General features: G+C 45.9%; 1 protein-coding gene across 1 annotated transcript; it reads right to left on the bottom strand.

Annotated features, from left to right (window-relative positions):
• Positions 1-10,505: 10,505 nt before the first annotated feature.
• LOC131678872 (very long-chain specific acyl-CoA dehydrogenase, mitochondrial-like) lies at positions 10,506-21,142 on the bottom strand. The gene is made up of 5 exons (XM_058959288.1): positions 20,867-21,142; positions 12,782-12,986; positions 12,499-12,717; positions 11,342-12,391; positions 10,506-11,279 (listed from the first exon to the last, which is right to left on the bottom strand). The coding sequence occupies exons 1-5, from the start codon at positions 20,929-20,931 to the stop codon at positions 10,926-10,928; spliced, it is 1,893 nt and encodes a 630-aa protein (XP_058815271.1). The 5' UTR covers positions 20,932-21,142; the 3' UTR covers positions 10,506-10,925.
• Positions 21,143-21,961: the final 819 nt, after the last annotated feature.

Below are 21,961 nucleotides of genomic sequence, written 5' to 3'. Positions count from 1 at the left end.
TATGGAACCCAATGTATTACGGGGTTCTGAGACTGATGAGGATCCCTCCTGGGGTCAAGATCGACGTAACCTTGTAGCTCTATGGAAAGTCAATCCTTGAGGTAGAACTAACCGCAGAACACGCGATCAACACGGTGGAGGAATGGATGAGCGCGAGAGGTCTGGAGCTCGCTCAGCACAAGACGGAGGTAGTTATCGTCAACAACCGCAAGTCGGCACAACATGCAATTATCCATGTGGGAGACGTCGTGATCACTTCACAGCGGAATCTGAAGTCTCTCAGAGTCATTATAGACGACAAGCTGACGTTCGGCAGCCATATCGACTATACATGCAAGAGAGCGTCGACTGCTGTTGCGGCATTATCGAGGATGATGTCCAACAGCTCAAAGGTGTGCGCCAGTAGACGTAGGCTACTGGCAGGCGTTGCCGTATCTATCCTCAGGTACGGCGGCCCGTCATGGTCAAGAGCACTGAGGGTAACCAGTTACCTACAGAAACTGGAGAGCACCTACCGCGTGATGTGCCTCAGAGTGATATCTGCTTACCGCACGGTATCACAAGATGCATCCTGCGTGATAGCGAGCATGATGCCAGTCGGGCTGGTCATCCGGGAAGATGAGAAGTGCTTCGAGCTACGTGGAAATAGAGGAGCCCGCGAGCGCACCAGGGTGGCTTCGGTCGCTAGATGGCAGCGTGAGTGGGATAACTCCCCGAAAGGTAGGTGTACCCACCGGCTGATACCTAACATATCGAGCTGGGTGGGCAGACCCCATGGGGAAGTTCACTTCCATCTGACACAATTCCTGTCAGGCCATGGCTGCTTCCAACAGTACCTCCACAGGTTCGGGCACGCGGAGGTCCCCGTCTGCCCTGACTGCACAGGTGTCGACGAAACTGCCGAACACATACTGTTCGTATGTCCTCGTTTCGACGTTGAAAGAAGAGCAATGCTTGACGGCTGTGGCTGGAACACAACCCCTGATACCCTTATTCAGCGGATGTGTCAAGCGGTGGAGAAGTGGAACGCAGTCTCGAATGCAACCACCCAGATTGCCTGCAGGCAACAGGGAATCTGGCGCACCGAGCAACAGACGACGGGCACGACTGACTAGTGATTGGTTAGTTGGAGCAAAAAAGGCCGAGCGCAGATAAAGTGGTCTGTTCATGCTGAGGCAGGTTTGGCGCAGCGACTGGCAACCGCGTAAGGGGTAAACCCAGCCACCCCGAAGCATGGCAGAAGAGCGAGTGTATAGGCGTATATGTGGACTGCCTCATGCCAAGATGGGAGGGTCGTAGCGTAGTATGTTGGGACTTAGCTATCGATGCCTCGTGGCGTGGAAGAGGAGTGAAGAGTGAGCATCCAAGTCAGCCTCACACGGTATGTTAAGGGTGAGCACAAAAGTCAGCCTCACATGGTATGTTAGAGAGGTAAGCACAAAAGTCAGCCTCACAAGGTATGAAAACGGTGAGCACCCAAGTAAGCCTCACATGGTATGTCAGAAAGTGGGGCCTAAGAAAAATGTCCCACATAAAATGTCAGGGGGAGCGACAGGGGTGTAATAGAATGGTATGATTGAGAGTGAATCAGGTGATAGGGTGAGCATCCAAGTCAGCCTCACATGGTATGTTAGAGGTGAGCACAAAAGTAAGTCTAGCAAGGTATGAAAAAGGTGAGCATACAAGTCAGCCTCGTAAGGTACGAAAAAGGTGAGCACAAAAGTGAGCCTCATGTGGAGTGTTAGAGAGTGAATCAAGTTGTAAGAGAGAGAGAGAGAGAGAGAGAGAGAGAGAGAGAGAGAGAGCACCCAAGTAAGCCTCATACAGGATGTATGAACGCGTGGGCGAGAGTGAGTGAGTACGTCAAGTACAGCCATCCCCCCAGAAGTAATGCCGAGAGGTTGTCCCTGGGGGCGGTGCTCAATGGAGTTTAGTCGGTATTACCTAGTCATGGTGTCACCCCGTGTGGTAGCTTGGCATCTACTAATAGCACGTGTACTGGGTTAGTGCGTAAATTTCATTCTCCATTAAAGGAAAAAAAAAGAGCCAGAAGACGGGGTCAGAGCGCAAGATCGGAGAGTGAGATGGGAGCGCAAGCGACGTTTCGAGGAGGTAGGGACGCTTTAAAATGGGAGATCAAGCTTAGCAAGCCAGTTTGTAGCTATGCTGAGAATCGCTGGGGAACGCGTACTGAGTCGTCATGACGAAGATGAGGGCCGTCGACACCAGCTGAAATATTCCCGGGTAAGATAAGATAATCGTTGAGGGTCTCTTCCCGAAGCACGATCCAACTACCTGGTCACCGACAGCGTACGACGAAGAAGAAGGAGCAAACACAGCTCAGTGATAAGCGACTAACGACGAGCTCAAAGAAGCGGCGATGGGAATAAAATCAAAGAAAGACCCCGGTCCGGATGGAATACCAATACAGCAGAAGTGTTTAGATGATGGGAATTTCCCCGAAATGTGGAAGGCACGGAAGCTGGTGTTGCTGCCAAAGTCAGGGAAGTCACTGGGCCATCCAGCTTAGTATAGGTCAATGCCGCAGCGCTGCTCTGTGCAGCCAGATCCTGAAGAGCTACTTCCAGAGTAGAGTACTGCTGTACGAGACAAACGAATAGCGGAAGTCAATGCGAGTCGCAACGGGCATTTATCAGGGCACGATTCTCGGTCCAACTCTTTGGAACGGGATGTATGATGGGTTCTTAACACTGCCGCTGCCCGGGAAAGTGAAAATCATGCATTTCGCGAACGACGCGTCACTAACAGTGATGAGTGAGACACTTGGAGAAGTGGAGGTGTCGGTGACGGAGATAATAGACACGATCAAGTGCTGGATGAACGGGGTCAAGCTACAAATAGCTCACCACAAGAGGATGAGTTGTTGGTCAGCAACTGCAAAGCGGTTCAGCGGATGCAGATCACCGTCGAAGGGCACGTGATTGCATCGAAGCGTGCACTGAGCCAATTGGAAGCGATAATCGACGACCGGTTGAGCTTTAACAACCACGTTTATTACACCTGCGGAAAGTCGGTCTGTTATCTTATCGCCATGGGGTTCCTGCCTGAGGTGCGGTGCTGAAAACCAAGCGGAACCTGGAAAAGCTGAACAAGACGTTCCGGTTGGTGGTCGTACGATTGCGTACAGAATAATATCTTCGGAGGCACTGCGTTATCGTCGACATGATCTCCATCACCCTGGCGGAGGATATCAAGTGATACAATCAATAAAATGCAAGAAACTTGAGGAATATGATAAGAATTGATTCGATGGTGACGTGGCAGCAGAAATGGAACAATACGGAGAAAGGAAAGTGGACCTACCGGCTCATCCCAAACCTGTCGACGTGGGTCAGTAGAAAGCACGGAGAGATGACCTTCTACCTGAAACTGCTCCTGTTGGGCTACGGTTGCTTCAGGAAGTATCTTCATCGATTCGCGTACGCAACGTCACCATTATGCCCGGAGTGTGAGAACGTCGAGGAGACACTGGAGCATGTGGTCTTCGAATTCCGAGGTTCTAAGCGACGTGCAGGGAGCTACTTAAACCGGCAGGACCGGACATCGATCCGGATAATGTAGCCTACAGAATGACAAACGACATAAAGACGTGGAACGCAATCAACAGAGTTACAATGCAGATGTTTCGGGAGAGCAATCACCGTGAGGGTACTTTCCGCAGGAATAAGCTAGATTCACTGCCGAGGACTAGTCAAGTAGACTACAACAGAGCATCGAGTATGGGTCGTCAACACGTCAGCGAACCGGACGCCACGCTCCATCCGGAATCGCCATACCTACCACGGCACTCCACCGGTTATTCCGATAGAAATATAGCGGAAACCAAAGAAGTCATCGTGGGTCATTGGGACACCAGTCAACCGGACTCCCTGCTTCACCGGAATCGCCGAACTGACCTCGGCACCTAGCTGATTGGCTTTGGGAGAACTTCTCTCGCCGGGGAGCTGAATGGCTCATCAAGGAAGTAGTGCTAAATGGTACAAGAAGAGAACTGAAGGTCTTAAAGGAGTTACGGTGCTAAATGGCACCGGATACGGATCCAAAGGGCTCAATAAGTTGTGGTACTGAAACCAAAGAAGAATCGGTATCGGAAGAACTTCTTTCGCCCGGAACTCTCCGTCAGCGTACAGTGAGATGCACCACCGGGAACTAGACTGAGTAGACTGCGACGAGACACCACCAGTCGCGCTGGGGCTCCAGCAAACCGGACGCCCTATTGCACCAGAATCGCCGAAGTGACCTCGGCACCTGGCTGGTTGACTCGCTTTCGAACTGCTCTCGCCGGGGAACTCTTCGTCGGAGTAGGCTAGATCCATCGTCGGTGACTAGACCCAGTATTTCGCGAACAAGTCGGAAGCTCATCGAGGAAGTGGTACTAAATGGCACAAGATAACCGAAGGGCTCAGTAAATTAGACAGTCCGAATTTTGACGGCCAGATTGTCCTCGTAGGGGAAGAGCACCAATTCCAGACCCAAAGCTAGCTTACGACTACTTAGTAGTTAGTTCCTTCAGTAGGCTTACAGCACCACTCCCCAATACTCCAGCAGTTCTCGACCATCCATACCCACTGGCAGTTTCTGCATGGCAGTTAGAAAGCTAACTGTGGGTCGAGACATACTGCTCTTGGCCTACGAAGACAACCTGGACGGCAAACTTCACATTGTCTAGTTTATCGCGCCCTTCGGCTCTCTTGTGCTATTCAGCACCGGAACTTCCTTCTCGTACCATTCAGCACCACTTACTTGTTGAGCTCCAGACTTGTTCGAGAGCTACTCGGTCTAGTCCCTGACGATGGACCTAGCCTACTCCTACAGAGAATTCCCCAGCGAGAAATTCTTCCAAAACCAAGCCAACCAACCAGGTGTCCAGGTCAGTTCGGTGATTCCGGTGGAGCAGGGCGCCTGGTTCGCTGGTGCCCCGACTGGTGGTGTCCCGTCGCGGTTTACTCAGACTAGTCCCCGTGTATGTTTACATTTTTTATCGAGGTAGAATCTTCAAAAGAGACCACCACCGATTTGCTCTTGGTACTGTCGTATTCTTACTACAGCTCTTTCTCCAGCAAGCCTATCGATACCAGTATTCGTGGGATGCCGCCAGTGGGGATAACGTCTACTAGACGGTAAGTCTGACCATCCGGGTCGATGTTCCATCCCGACCGATATCTCTAGATACCGAACTAATAGCCATCGCCAGGAGGATCGAATATCTAGTTCAGTGCACCGTTATATCCCTTTATACCCCCGGAAGTACTCGGAATGTGGGCAACATATTTCAGCAGCAAGTTGAGACCCCATAGATCATCGGAGATGTGAACAGGCACCAAACCATGTGCGGCTCGTGTACTTATAACAGGAGAGGAAACGACATCGTCGAAGTAGTCTAAAACAACGACGTGTCCTTGCCGAATCATGCAACAGTGACCACTTCCCAATACAGGTGGCATACAATCAGACACCACCTTCAACAACCCGCCGAAGACAGTAGTTTTACGATCGGAAAGACTGGACCCGCTACGAGGAGACCGTCGACGATCTAATAGATCGGAACGAGTCATACACCCGGACGAAATCACCGGCATCTTAAATCGGACTACCGCCCTTAGCGGAAAGCAGCGACTCAGTGGCTACGCCATTACCGTTAGCGGGTGTACGACGATCGATCCCACGACTATCGGAAACGAACTAGGCAGGCACTTCGCTGTCTGTCTGTAGACGCCAATCTCCCATCAACATTCCAACGAATAAGGCAATGGGCTGAGAGTAGCCCCGTTCACTTCGAATCCAATTCAGGGCAAGTGTACAATCGACCTTTCACCGGAAGTGAACTATGTGCGGAATTGGAATCGGTACGCGGCCGGACCGGACGACGATGGCTATCCAAGCGGGCGATATTGGACAGCATTAACAGCATTCGAAAGTAAACTCTAGTAATTCCTACCCCAAAGCGATGCAAGGGTAACAGAACGCCGGATGACTTCCGCCCAATCAGCCTGCTCCCCTGCCTCGCTAAGACAATGGAGCGAATGGTTAACAGACGGCTGATGGACCTACTGGAGGAGCGTGAACTCTTGGATTAATAACAGTTTGCGTTCCGACGTGGAGCAGGAACGGGTGCCTATTTCGCCAGCTTTGGAGAGATGGTGCGGCAATCCGACAATGACGGTCAATGACGGCCTGCACGCCGATATCGCTATACTCGACGTGGCGAAGGCTTACATTACCGTGTGGCGTCACGGAGTACTGCATCAACAGGCCAACTGGAGTATCACCGGAAACATGAGCCATTTGGTAACCAGTGTATTTGTTTCTGTCCAAGATTTGTGAGATTGTCGCGATTAATTTATTGCATGTGAATATGTCAAGCAAGTGTCAGTGATTTGTCTAAAGCTGAACACCGTCTGAAGTAGAGCACTCTATTTAACACCGTCTGAAGTAGAGCACTCTATTTAGAGTGTGGCCAAGCGGCCATGACGTATCCAAATGAACATGAAATTTGACGTATTCACAATAGAAATACGTCAGATTTCTGCTCGTTTGGATACGTCAAACGCGTCTTGGTCGCACTCTAACTAGAGTGCTCTAGTCTGAAGGCCTATGAACGCAGCCAGGAAAACTCGCCATAGTTTCTAATACCCACAACCAGGAGCCAATATCGACAAACGGGCGGACATTGGGGGTGGCGATAATGATCGCAATGGTAGCGGATTTCTGAGACAACCCAAATGGTCAACGGTCGAAGACAACAGGTTAAGAGCCGCCAAAACTGTAGTCAATTGCCTTGTGACCACCAACTTGAACAGTTGTAAAAGTTGAAATCAGAAAAAGTTGAAGTTATAAAAAGTAAAGTTGAAAAGTTTAGGAGTCGAGTTTTAAAGAAGGAGAAACGAAGATAAAGAGGATTGCTGGGAGGAGAATCTAAACTTCCAGGTAATTGACCGTCGCCGTTTAATATAATGTAAGCCCCGACCGTTCCCCAAGCCCAACCGCTATTTTGACATCCCCCATTGTGTCCGCAGGACCCCGTGGTTTACATTATCAAATCTTTGAGGCCTAGTGAAGCCCTACCGTGCCCGCTCGTCGATTAACTACGACAGAAACTGGGCAAAACTGACGAAACGAACCCCTCGTCGAAGCTCGAGTCCGTCAACATACTCGAGGGCCGCGTAGAGGACCGGTAGCGAGCAACAAAGCCGTACCAAAGACGTGTGGAGTTGCGGAGTCGGAGGACGAAAACCAGCGGAATTGGTGGTGGAGTGGAAGGACAGCGAACCAGAGTGAAGAAGGGGCCCCGAAGAAGAGTTGAAAGAGAAGTGCTAAGGTAGCCTGTGGGAAAGGAAGGAATAAAAAGTGTTGACAGAATTCAATAAAAGAGGTTGCTTGAGGATACTTACCAGGTGTTTTCTTGGCCGCGATTTGCCACGAGCGTATGCCAACCCTAAGGCATTGGGAATGGGAGTCTACTACATTTGCTGGGTAGTAGCGATACGCGAGCTACAATTTCTTGAGCGACTACCTGTCTAACCGCACCTTTCGAGTGAGAATCGGGGTTGCCCAATCCGATACCTTTTCGGAGGACGGAGGAGTCCTTCAGAGATCAGTCCTCGCCGGCACACTGTTCCTGGTGTCCATGAACTCTTTATTCGCCTGCCTGCCGGCGGGGATCTGCGTCTTCGTGTACGCCGATGACATCGTGCTGGTCGCGATGGGAATGACCACCAAACGGTCCCGTCGTAAACTTCATTCCGCCGTAAATGCGGTGAGCCGATGGGCTGCATCAGGGGGGCTTTAACATGTCACCTACTAAAAGCGTGATTACGCACTGTTGCAGCACAAACCATATTGCAACACGGAGGCCGATCCTGCTGGACGGGGTGATCGTCCCCTACCGCAAAGAACCGATGATTCTGGGGATAGCCATAGACCGTCGTTTTACCTTCCTGCCACGACGGATCAAAGGCGAGTGCCGGAGCCGGATGCGGCAAATTAAAACAATCAGTTCACGGCACCAGCGCTGCAATCGTTGCACCGCACTGAATATTAGCCAGGCGCTTATCCACAGCAAGATATTTTACGGGGTGGAGCTGACATCCTGTACTATGGAAGGCTTTATCAACATATCACGGGCCAATGCGCGCTGCTTCTGACCTGCTTCCAGCATGCTTCAAGCGACCTCCGTGGAGGCCAGTATCCTACCCCTTCATTGGCCGGCTGCACTCATCATCGCCAGAAGAGCACTGGGATTTTTGGAGCGGAAAAAGGACTGCTTCCTGTTACGGACGTCCAGCGAGATTCATCGCAAATATACAGACATTGACCTGTCACCAATCGCCCGTCTAAAGGGCGAACACGAAATGTCATGCCAATTTTCTTATAATGTTTAAAATCAAACCAAAATTTTAGGGTAGTTTTATACATATATTTACTTCAAAAATCAAAAGAAAAGTTAATCGATGGTGCCTTGAGTGTAAAATTGAACGCATTTTCGCTTGATGCCCTCCATCAAAGTCTTTACAGTGTCATCCGGTACCAGTTTCTCAGTTTTTTTTTCCTTTTTCTTAACATGTCCTTCTCGTCTTTGACTGTCTTCTTGCTCTTCCGAAGCTCCCGCTTCATCATTGCCCAGTACTGCTCCACCGGGCGCAGCTCCGGACAGTTTGGCGGATTCATGTCCTTTGGAACAAAATGGACAGAATTGGCCTCATACCACTCCAGGACACTTAGAATAGTGGCATGATGCCAAATCTGGCCAAAATAGCGGAGCTTCGTCGTGCTGCTGCAAGAACGGCATAAGGCGCTTCTCCAGGCACTCATATTTGTAGATCTCGCCATTTTCTGTGCCCCTTGTCACGAAAGGCTCACTCCTCAGTCCGCAAGAGCAGATGACCTGTCAAATGAGATATTTGGAGGCGAACTTCGACATTTTCTTCTTCTTAAATTTGTCGTCCACATAGAACTTGCTCTTGCCGGTGAAAAACTCCAACCCCGGAATTTGCTTAAAATCGGCTTTTATATACGTTTCGTCGTCCATCACACAGCAGCCATATTTTGTCTGCATCTTCTCGTAGAGCTTCCGTGCCCGAGTTTTAGCCATCGATTGTTGCCGCTCATCGCGGTTTGGGAAGTTCTGTACCTTGTATGTATGTAGTCCAGCTCTCTTCTTTGCATTCTGGACGTAGCTCTACGACATGCCGATATTTTTAGCCAAATCACGGCTTGTGACGTTGGGATTTGCTTTAATCATCCGCTTCACCTTTCCCTCCGTCTTTTTGTTCTCCGGTCCCGGTTTTCTTCCAGCTACTTTGCCGTGGGCCAACGTCAACCGCTCCTCGAACCGCTTCAACACTCTGGAGACGGTTGAATGGTGAATGTTCAACATTTTTCCTAACTGCCGGTGCGACAGGTCAGGAAATTCCAGGTGTTTGGAAAGAATTTGTTCTCTCGACCTCCATTTTCGTTGAATCGAAAAACACGACTTCGATTTTGACAGCATGTAAACAATACACATCAATGAGAAAGTGTGCAAAATTTGGTTGATTTTTACCCAATGGTAAAAACAGTTATGCCCTGTTGAATGTGTTGCAATAATTTCGTGTTCGGCCTTTACACCGAGTTCGTGACCGGCTCTGGCACAACCGCGGACCCAATCTAGACACAAGCTTGTCGATAGAGCTGAGGGCCAAGGTCCAAATATAACCGACTGATGGCTTCCAAGTATAAGAATCACTTGCGGATATTCGCCGATGGCTCCAAGATCGGTGATGAGGTCGGAATAAGAGTTAGTTGAAGAGTTGACACTCTTCAAGAAAAGCATGACTCTGAGCTGAGAAATTCGAAGATATCAACAAAACCCTTGTGAGACATCTTTGAATTGAAGAACCTACCAAGGCGGGATACACATATGAAGAAGGAACAACAAATTACTTCAACTGTTTGGAGAACAATGCGTCGATTGCAAAATTGGGTGGCTCCGGTGTGAATGTCAGAATGATCAATGCTGAATGACAACCTGCTAAAAAGGTTCTTGTAACAAATGTTTTGATAATTTATAAAACTTCAAAAAGGTTTTAAATTCCCTCCTCTAGGTTGACGGTAACATTATCAAGCATTTTTGTACATCAGCCTTAAAGAAACTCTGACAGACAACTGCTTGAAGATGGTTATTTCATAACGCCTCGATAGTGGTGCATCGAGGAGACCGAGACGGCTTATGAACCTTTTTATGTTTTGTGTTTTTTCGTACTCAGAAATCCCTTTTGAGAAAATCTCAAACCCTAGGTGCGGGGTTGGGAATCAAACCCAGGTGAGCTGTGTACAAGGCAATCGATTTACCAACTACGCCATGCCCGTCCTTCAGCGAGACAGTTCTTGTTTAACATAAAATTGCTGCCAAATTTCCTAATAAGACGGATCTTTGAGTTGCCTCGAAAGCAGGTTAGCGATCATGGATTTTGGAAACGTTTTAGTAGATTTCGAACGTTGCAGTGTTCGGTAAGTCCAAGGTGGATAGGTGGCTGTTATTTGCAATTGGATTTTTACATTGAAAACAATTTTATTATACTCTATATAAAGCAAACTATTTCGACTTACAGTTGTATATACAGCGATCATTACAAACATAAATTCTCCATTTACAATGTCAACTGCTAAAACCATAAGTTACTCAATAATATCTCTCGAATTCTCTAGCTAAATTACATTCGTTCGCATTAGTGGAGTCAACAGAAATGTCTAAACATATCTCACAGCGTTTTTCGGTAAATAAAAGAATTAGTGAGAGTTTCGTTCTAGTCGTGCAGGATTCTCTAATTGAAATTTTCTCTTGAAAATCTCTTCGAATCACCGTGCTATAAAATTCTAATTATAACTAATATCCCACTCTAATATCATTCCCCAATGCAACCACCTCAATCAATATCCAACGGATTGTTATGTGCTATTCCATTGTTAGCGCAGATGTTTTTGGCGATTTGCGACATCTTGCCGCAGTTCTTGGCATACGAATCGGAATTGATTTTGCGAATGTTTACGCGGACACGATCGGCAGCCTCATGACACCAACTCTGGGCCATCAGTGACTCATGCTCAGCAGAAGGTAGGCTCTTGTTGACCGCTCGAGAAGCTCTCGAAAGTACGGCAGCCATCGCATAGATGTCAATGGCAGCGTCGGCCAATCGATTAAGCATGTACTGCTCCTCGACGATACCTTTACCGTGCTTGATCAGCAGTGTTTCCACCGCTTTACCAAAGAGATCAATGCCCTGAAAAGTTATAGATGTTTGAAAATAAAATCTAAATTGCCTTAGATTATATATAAAATTACCTCGGAGCACTGCTTGGAAGCTTCTTTTAATTGATCTGGAACGAACGGCGTCAGGTCAGATCCTCCATAGCCAATGCTGCGAATTGCCCGTCTTGATCCTTCCTTGAAAATCAACCCCAGGTTGGCGGCAGGGTTTTTAAAAGCTCGCTGCAGCTCCTTCAAATGAGATCCTGCATACTGTATACCAGTCAGCGCAACAAACAACCTCAGAATGTCGTTAGTTCCCTCAAATATTCTGAAGATTCTCAAATCTCGCATAACGCGCTCCACTCCGGTATCTTTCATAAATCCCATACCGCCCAGGATTTGAATAGCTTCGTCACAAACGTACCACGCCGACTCGGAAGCGAACACTTTGGAAATGGCTGCCTCCAAATGATAATCCGTCGATCCCGAGTCCATATTACCGGAAACCATGTAGGCCATCGACTGCGTTGCATAGTGATGCATTGCCATGCGGGCCAGCTTCTCCTGGATACCTCCGAATGTTTCCAGCTTGCGTCCGAACTGGACACGGTTCGTTGCATGTTCGGTAGCCTTTTGTATGCAGGCTCGCATGGTTCCGGATAGGGTAGCACCCATGCCAAACCGTCCATTGTTCAGAATATTCATGGCAACCTTGAACCCATCACCCTCCTTTCCCAGCACATTTTCGATGGGAATTTTACAATCTTCGAAGTACACTTCGGCCGTGTTGGAACACTTGATACCCATTTTGTTTTCCGGTGGACCGCTGCTGACACCACCGAATCCTCGTTCGACAATGAATGCAGTCACTTTGTCCCTCTTTTGACCGGTCTTAGAATCTTCGATTTCCGTTTGAGCAAAGACAGTCATGATTTCAGCAATTCCCCCGTTGGAAATCCAAATCTTGGATCCGTTCAGTATGTAATGTTTACCGTCCGGTGATTTGACTGCCCGACAGCGGATGGAACCGGCATCCGATCCGGAGCTTGGTTCGGTTAGCGCAAAAGCAGCGTACTTCTTTCCGGTTGATACCATGGGCAGGTATTTTTCCTTTTGTTCCTTCGTTCCGTACAAGAGGATTCCCTGTAGATAAGCGATAGAGGACGTTTGAATGATTTCAAAACAAATAACGATTCGTTATCAGCTCACAAGATCGGTACGTGATTCTGAGCTAGCTTTTGCTTTCTCACCTTAAAGCCAATACTTTGATGGGCACCGATGAAGATGCCCAAGCCCAAATCCTGTCCGCCAATGATGTCGCACATGCGCGAATACTGTGTATTGTTCAATCCCAATCCCCCGTATTCCGGTGGTACCTGCAGCGAGAACGCTCCCAGCTCCCACAGAGCCTCGGCGGTTTTGTCGTCAATGTGAGCATTTGTGTCGTTCTTAACAGGATCGTTGATTTCCTGAAATTGGAACAAGTAGTAATCTAACGAGATTGGCTTACGTGAAATGTTTCACACAACTAACCTCAAAAAACTTTGTCACCGGATCGACGAACGCCGCGACGTATTCCTTCTGCTCGGCGTCCAGCACTTCTGGGTAGGGGAAGACCTGAGTGGGTTGTACCTCACCGAGAAAAATGTTCGTCAGGAACGACATGTTTGGCTTTTTGTCGGCATTGGCTGCCGGCTGGTTGTCGGCACGCTTGACCTGTGGAGCCGCTGAGAGGCATCTGCGTGAAGGAACATGTTTTCATTTGTTGTTAGTTTTCTCAAACCAATGGTTTTGATAAAAATGTGTCTAAATTTACAAACATAAACCTAAAAAAACTCGATGGATCTTTTGATTGAATTTTAATGAATTAGTCAGCTGTATATCGATCTGTCATATTCGTTCATGCTCTCATCTTCTGGGGTTCTCGGAAGTTTGATTGAGTTAGAACCAAACACGATTTTCAGTTAAATGGTTTTTCGGAAAAGTTTGTTCTAGCTTGTATGTCTGTTCTCTGGGATTGAACTGTATTGATGTATGAGTACGGTTGTCAAATTAAAGACACAGTACATCCAATAATAAGGCTTGTATAAGACTACCTGAAGAAGGCCCAATGAAATTTAGGCTAGATTTGACTAGCTACCACTACAGCTACCACAACAATTAAGTGGATTTTGCTCACAAGGATATTAATCAACCAAACTGCCCGCAGTTCCGCCTAATCCAAAAGTTTTGGGTAATTATCAAACGGAAGTTAAAGAAAACAGGAAAGATGTCTAAGGACGCTGCACAAATAGCTTATTGTTGGGATACAATGTTTTAAATAAAATTCTCTAAGTTCCTTTTGAAAAAAGTTATCCTCTAAAAATATTTTATAAGTTACTTGTAGTGAAAATTGGCGACAGAGCTCGGCACCTACCGGTATGCCCGTTGAGCAGGCTAGGTGCACCACCGGTGTTAATTGGCTCAATAAACGAATATCGGTGTCAAGAGAAATCCCACCATGGCTCAAGGAAACGGGTATCGGTATCGGGTGAAATTCCGCCACCAAGGAACTCTCAGTCGGAGTAAATGGCTTATCGAATTACGAGCTAAATGGCTTGCAGTAATTTACCGCTGGAGAAGATCCGAGTGAAGTGGCTAACTGGTTCAAGTACGCAGAGAATTGAAAAGACGTAATAGATGGAGTGAATTGCGGGAAGCAAGAGAAAAGTCGGGAGTTAAATAGAGTGAAAGCGAGGCTCCAATTTATTTGTGGAAAACTTGCAAGCAAAGGAAGAGGTAATATGAAAGCACAATGAGACCGCTCCCCCGAAGTTAATATTTGATGTAGTTCCGTGGGGGCAGAAGAATAATGTTTTAGTGGTTGGGCGCGTAAGTCAATTCCGCAGTGCCAAAACATTATAGGCTTCCCATAAAAAACACATACATACATAAATAGCTTAATATCAATCCTTGCAACATAGGACAGCAATTCTTGTGATAGTCGAAAACAGAAACGAAGTGCGACGTTGCAATTATAGTAGAGCCGTATCGTGCACCTCCCGCCAAAGGTAACAGGATGTTCGATAGTGCCGGGATGGCGGAAGTCTAAGTGATGGACAGCTTTCCTGTTCCGAAAACTTCGTGATCGTTAAGATTAACGGTGTATCCGTATGTATGTAGCTGTTATGCTCCAAAGAGTGCTACCAGAGCAGTACAATCGGATACTGGACACAGCAACCGACTCGTTAGTCGGACGAACGTCGGTTGTTATATGAGGAAACTTTAACACTTGGGCGGTGGAGTAGGCTGACCAACGAAACAGGTTACAGCGTGTTGGAAGCCCTGGCAAAGCTGGATGTAACGATGTGTAACGAAGGTTCCGCTGGCACATTCCGTAGAGACAATCGGTGGTCCATCATCGTCGTAGCATTCTGCAGTTCGTCGCTAATGAATAACATGAACTGCTCACTAGTACGCTCATAACGACCACCAGGCAGCCCACTATACCATTGGTCGGTGTAACTGTACTGTAAGGCGAAGGACTTCGTGCTGACAGCACTGCTCCCATTCCCAACGCCGATAAACTGTTGGAAACACTAGTGTGGGAATTTGACGTAACATCCTTCGCCTAAAAGCCAGAAGACGCGTTCAGATAGCAAGTTCAGGGACTGCTAGCGAAGAGCACAAGGTGATATTCCGGGCGGCCACGGCCACTTTTAAACGTGAGAGCAAGTCCACGGTTATAGGAAGCTGTGCAGGGAAGTAGACGCCAACACTTACCGTGTCGTGTTGGTCAAGATCATGGGTCCAACGACCCCATCTGAAAGGTGCGCTGACAATTTGAAGACTATCGTTGAGGGTTTCCTACCGAAGCACGACCCAATCGCATGGCCGCCTACACCGCACGTCGATGCAGACAGTGGAAATGTTGGTGACAATCGGGTCTCCAACGACCGGTTCCTTACAGTGAAAAAACATTAAAGCGAAGAAAGCTCCCGGTCGGCACGGTATCACCAACGTGACACTGAAGACCGCAATGCTGGTGTTTTCGTACATATTCAGGATAGTAAAGAAATGCCTGGACGAAGGCTCCATCCCGGATAGATGGAAGATCCAGAAGCTGATGTTGTTGCCAAGACCAAGGAAACCACCAGGGGATCCAGCATCGCATCGGCCTATATGTCTGCTTGGTAAACTTCTGGAATGAGTCATCCTCAACAGGTTGACGACCTACGCTGAAAGTGAGAACGGACTATCGCAGAGGCAGTTCGGGTTCCGGAAAGAGATCTCGCCGGTGGATGCCCTTCGTACAGTCATCGTGAGCGCGGAGAGAGCATTGGAGCAAAGGAGAAAGCACTAATTGCTACTGCGCCATGGTAATGAACGACCTGAAGAACGGGTTCAACAGCGCCAGCCGAGTACTGGTCTACGAGACGAACATGGGGCAGAGGTCTATTAGAGTCACAGCGGGAGTACCTCTGGGCTCCATACTCGATCCAACGCTCTGGAATATAACGTTCAATGAAGAGGCAACACTGAAACTGCCCAGGGGAGTCGAAATCGTCGGCTATGCAGATGACGTTGTCCTGGTGATAACCGGTGATACCTTTGAGTAGGTGGAGATGTGGATGAGTTGCTATTCATTTGAGCTAGTAGCTTGATTACAGTGATTCTTGCCGTCCCTTGGTTTTTAATCTCCTCGATGAGCTTTCTAAAGATGAGCGTTCTGTCCAAGGTGAAACCCAGATACTTGTAGTTGTTATTAATCCTTACTACTTCTTGGCATATTTTGATTTCCAGATGCTCGTAATTTTTGTTGAAGACGATTGCTGCGCACTTCGGAACGTTCAACTTGTAGTTCACCCCGCTTAGTCCTGCACTGATTTTCTCAAGGAAGCTGTTGATCCTTCTTGTTGTTTCTTCGAATTTTGCGCCCGTATCAAGCCACGCGAAGTAATCCGCGAACTGAGTAAGTTCGCAGTCCTCTTCCTCAACTTCGTGCAATGATGCTATGTAGAGGTTGAATAGTGTTGGTGATATAGGATAGCCTTGTGCGAGTCATTCGCTTGTTAGTACCTCAATTTCGCCGTTTTTTGTCTTCAGGATCGTTTTTCTCCGGCTTAGGTACGCATGTAGCCAGGAAAGAAACTTGTTTGGGATTCCCACGGGGGCCAGTACTTCCATCAATATACGTAGGTCTACCGAGTCGTAGGCTACTGACAGGTCTAGGAAAACTGCAGTTTTCTGTTTTGTTTCGAGTTTCGCGTCGTTTACGCGATTTACTAAGTAGTAGTTGGTTGCTGAACAGTTCTTTCTGAATCCGGACGAAAGTTTAGAGAGTAGCTCTTTCTGTTATGCTATTTCGTTTAGTCTATCTTTTATTGCTGAGTCGATCAGTTTGATATTGATGTTCACCAAGGATATTGGATGTTTTACTGCTAGGTTTTTCAGGTCTCCGTTTTGCTTCGGTATGGGTTTGTTTCTCCAGCATTCAAGAATCTATTACGTCCGCCGAACACCTGGTTAAGCAGTTCGTACGCTTTAAGCTGCATACCGATGCTGAGTCGTTCCATGATGGCGTACAACATTCCATTTTCTAGGGACCTTAGAAATTCCTCCGCCCAAAAAACCGGTTTCATATTTTTAAAGGTTCGTTTTGTCGCCATCTCCAATCGATCCGATGGTTTGTTCTCATCGTAATAGTGTTTCATGAAAGCTCTTCTTTCCTGTCGTGGTATTTCGTTTGCTCCTGTAACTGGTTTTGTTAGAGCGACGTCCAGGCCTTTGACTATGTTTCGCAGCTGTTTAGCTGACGTTATCTCGTCTATTTTCTTCGATAACTGCCTACAGTGTTGCCTTATCACTTTCCTGATCATGCTCTTCAGTATGGCTTTCGACCTGTTCAGTGTGATTTGATTTGCTTGTTTTGTTGGTGTTGTATGACTTTAGGTGTAGTTATCTTTGCACGCTTTTCCTATGTTTTCCGAACACCATTTCGCCAGGTTCCCCTTTTTTATTACTGTGTATGTTGCGTGTTTGATGCACTCCTCAAGATAGTCCATTGTTTCCATTGGGTTGTGTATTTCTTCCTGATGGATTTATTCAACTTGTCGATCACTTTCGTTGATTTTAGCTGTTCTGTGAGGAAAGATCGGAGTCGAGGTGCTAATTGTTGCCAATATGCAGAGGTAAGCGCCTGGTTAATGACATTCCAAGAAGCCTTTATTGCCAGTCCTAGAATTGCGAGGGAAATGTCTATTGTTGATTTTTCTCTGTTAAATGTAGTTAAGTACGTTGGGCTTCGTCATTTAGCAGAATCTGGTTAGAAGTGGTTATGAGACTGTTGATAAGGTAACCTTTGACACGACTTCGTCTGTGCGTCCCACCTTGGGCGATGACCATTCCAATCTCCACCTATAAATATTCTTTCCTGTTTTATTTAAATTTTCTTGCTGATTGTCAACGCTCCACTCTATTAGTTTCTGCATGTCGTTCGCCACCTCCAATATCAACTGGTCCCTTTCCAGTTCCGATTGGGATTCCTGCACTCTTGTCATATTTTAGCCCTTTCTCATCTGATCCGCGAATCTGTGGCTGTGGCCCTTAGCGGATTGTCTCTGAGCTGCATTTGTTACCTATTTGGTTTGATCGCCAATCTTGCAGTAATTCTTTACAATTGAGTAGCGTTGGACACAGCTCTGCAAAGTAACTGTCTTTTTACCTTGTTCTCTTTCTACCACTAACTGACCCTAGTCTTCGAGGTTCTACGTGGTCTATGGATTTTTCGGTGGATTGGTCCACAAGTTAGCAGAATCTGTTAGAAAGTTGTTGGAAGATACCTGTACTTCTTTGAATGTGACCTGTCTGTTTTTGATTTCCACCAGAATTCGACGGCTTTGTTCTCATTCTGGATATACTTTACTGTTTACTGGATGTTTACGCTTGCAATTGGTGCATTTTGGTGTTTCCCGTAGACTTTGCATTTTGGTTTACTTGTACACCTCTTGAGACCGTGACCGAATCTCTAGAAATTCTGGCAATGGCAGATCGGAAAGATGTATATTTCGCAGCGAAATGAACATCCATAAAATTTGACTACTCTAAGGACTTTGATTTGATTCGCAATCGTGATTCTTAAGTTATTTGTACTTTTGTCCCAGCGCTTTTGGGAATTCCTTTTCCGTGTCGATGCGCTCTGTGAATATTACTTCCTGGAGGGACTCCGCGTTAGTTTCACTTTCCTTTCCGGCCAGACAGCGATTGTTGGTTTCTGAACTTTGGTTTGATCTGCCCCATACGTTGGAAATCCGTTGCTTGTATTCCTCGGCTGTATTGTAGATGACCGGTACGGAGTCGTTTGATCCGTAGCCCCCATATTGTTCTCCACAATTAGTGAGCTTAACTGTTGCACCGTTGTTTTCTTTAGTGGTCCTGTGTTGCTCTTGGTTTGCCGTTCTTTTGCGACCGCAGGATTTACCAATCTGTTGTTGTCTTCTGTGTTCCAGATTGCGGTTGCTGGTCGTTTATAGATTATTATATAATAATTGAATTTTTACTACAATTTAGATCGCGCGCTTCGCCATTTTGTATGCGTTCGAGCGATGTGAAAAGTGCTGCTTTGGTTTTTTGACCAACAAATTTATGTTTTAGTTAACTAATTTCCACCATTATTCGACTCCGGAACACCGGGGAGTCGTTTTCCGCTATCCAAAACTATTTTTTAACGTAAAAATGCAAATGTTGTAGATGGTCAATATCCCATTTTGTTTTTGTTTTTATTTAAACAGTTGATGACAAACCTCTCTTGTGTGTGAAAGGTTATTGTACGATTGGTTGCACAGTAGCAACACGGTTATTTATTTTTACGTAAACAAACCAAACATGATTATCAGCTCAATGGCAAAGACACTAAGTAATAGCCTTTACAACTGGACTGCGATTTCGACAATAAAACTGAGCTGTTACTTTGAATTGTCTTGATTTAGATAATAGGTATACTTATTCTTTGGTTGATGATAAAAAATGCGAAATAGATACCTACCATATATTTTTATTCGCATTTTTAATCATATTGCCATAAAATGAGCCCATTCGGTAACAAAAAATTATTAATGTTCAATACGCCAGCCTACTGGGTTGGATGAGTTAGTATTAAGCTCAAATCAAACTATAGGTTAGATTGATAGCGGTATGCAGAAAACCCTACAATTCGACTGATTTCTGTGGCCTTGAAATATGATAACGGATAAATATGTATGTGTACCTGCGTACAATGAATGACAAAGATAAGGAAATGCCTTTTTCAACACATATTGCCCATAGTTCCGAAACTGATAGCATCAATCAAGATAGTGTATCAAAATCAAATAATGCCAGGCGAGGAGTATTGCAATACCCTGGCAGTCTATATACCAATACGCAGGTTACACAAGATTTGACGAACGCTTCTATCGTAAACAGTGTCGGATAAAATAATAAGACTACTGTGGGATTAGAATATCTCTTTGCACAGCTCTCTTCCATGTCGTGATTCGGTTAAGAGAATGTAGCGTCGTACCAATAAGCGTTATCATGAAAAGTACTACGCCTGTCTTTGTGAAACTCTAAAAAAAAGAACAGGTTAAAGCAAAATTTTATTTATTCAAACTGCGCGATTCTATTCTGAGTAATTTTACACTAAAAGGGTTTGTTTGGGTCTCAGAGTGATCAAATATTATAATAAACCGACCATCTCTATCGGTAGGCTTCATTATTTTGTCCGTCACTTTAGGAACCAGTTTACGTCAACACACGTTCAAATGTTATAGTGATGAATTTGCCTATAATCGCAGGTCAGTTCCATGCGGGTAGATAATCCCATAGAATTTGTGACGAATATGCGATTAAGGAAAGTCGAATATGTTGTGATTTTTCATGAGGTAAACCTGATACAGGTTCTAACACTAGCACCCAGATTTGGACCTGGCTCAGCTACAGGATCAAGTGTAAACGGTATGAGCTAACAGTTGTGTACTTTTTGGAAATGTACCACTTATACACCAAGTTGAAGCGTGTCCGGTTCTACATCAGTGTACTGCTAATTCGAAAAAGAAATGCCACACTACAAAACCTTTGCATAAAAATTTCTGACAACTAAAAAAATAAAACATCATCAAATGAATATTTGGCACCGGAAAATTCTTACAATGCAGCCCTAGATCGATTACAGCAATGCATTAAAAACAAAGATAGCCGCGATTAATCAACTATCGGCTGGGCGCGCAAATAAAACCCTTATACACTCAATTCAATGCCACTGTCGCCGCGCCGCGTTGTCGTGTGAAGTGAGCTAGACCAGACAAAAATGTATGTCGTCATTGCCTCTGTCAAGAGGGTGGCGCAACATACACACACACACACGCTTAAAAAGATGTTTACGTAAATTGAGGCTCGTCGTCGAGCAATGGCGAGTTCAAAGTCCAAAGTCTATTCCCCGCATTTGAGACGACTCATTGTGTTTTTTCTTCCAACGATTATCATTATGGCAAGTGCTAATGCATCAATCGGGCATATTTAAATCTAATAACGTTCAATACTTCAACTTTGTAACAACGCATGTCACAGTGACCCTGTTGTTTCGCAATTATGGGCATTTACCTTCGGATCTCGATGGCTTTCACCTTTTGGCTATTTCTGACCACAATTTGTCCCAGTCGAAACATATCCGCTTCCGGTAAGATTCAGGTACTACTTGCAACACAAAAATTCACACCAAAAACTATAAATAATAGTCGAAATTCACACAGCTTCGAACGCTAAGCAGCGAGATTTTTTTCTCGATAAAGGAAATAATATGAGAAATGATATGGATCTGCGGACAGCACACACTGCACTACGTGTTCACTTTTCAAGCTTGTTGACAGCAATGAAGGAGTCAATTGGTGGCAATCGTGCGGGATATACAAAGAAGGAGCAGCTGTTATTACGGTACATGTGTGCACATATACCACTAAACATATACAGCGTTTGCGCATTGATCGAATCATCGAGTGTTCATTCGGGTCGTTATAGTTTCAGCAGATGAGGGTTATACACGTGTTACTTATCGTTCTATAGTTTTGAATGTGCCGTTGAATCGATCGAATGTTGAAACAGGGATTATCAGTGAAGCTCGGCTAACTTAGGTACTAAATCAGAATGTCCAATTGTAAAGAACACCAAACCTACTTAGACAGTATTTCGTAACCTCCACCATAATGTAGCGACTGCAACAAACGAAAAAAGCCTGTCCGCGCCTTGGGCAGGGTGGATGCTCCTATAGTTAAGGTGTACCAATAGTCGCAGTACGCCTAACTAAGGTACCAACCATCAACAAATATTTTTTTATCGATTTATCGCACTAAAATTAAGCGACAAAAAAACTATTATCCTTGAAATTTGCTCAAATAACGATTGAAAAAAATTATTTTCTTCGGATTTTGAGCTCCCTTGCACCTATAGTTGGTCGGTGTTAACTCAGACCGGACTAAGTCGCAAAACATCAAAAAATGAGATAACGATAACACCGGATAAAGAATTTCTTTAGCTACATTTGACTTTTGCCAGATTTGAAATACGTAACCATAAACAAAAATTATTGCAAAAAATAATTTCCAATTATAACGTAGAGGATGCTGCGATTCAAACTTTAAACCCGTTTTTCTCGAAATCAATACTTTGTCACTTAGTCCGGTCTGACTTAACACCGACCAG

This window comes from Topomyia yanbarensis, chromosome 2, assembly GCF_030247195.1.
Source record: "Topomyia yanbarensis strain Yona2022 chromosome 2, ASM3024719v1, whole genome shotgun sequence".
In the NCBI taxonomy this organism is placed as follows: domain Eukaryota; kingdom Metazoa; phylum Arthropoda; class Insecta; order Diptera; family Culicidae; genus Topomyia; species Topomyia yanbarensis.
The sequence above is the reverse complement of the archived record's forward strand: the minus strand, read 5'-3'. Positions and strand labels throughout refer to the sequence as shown.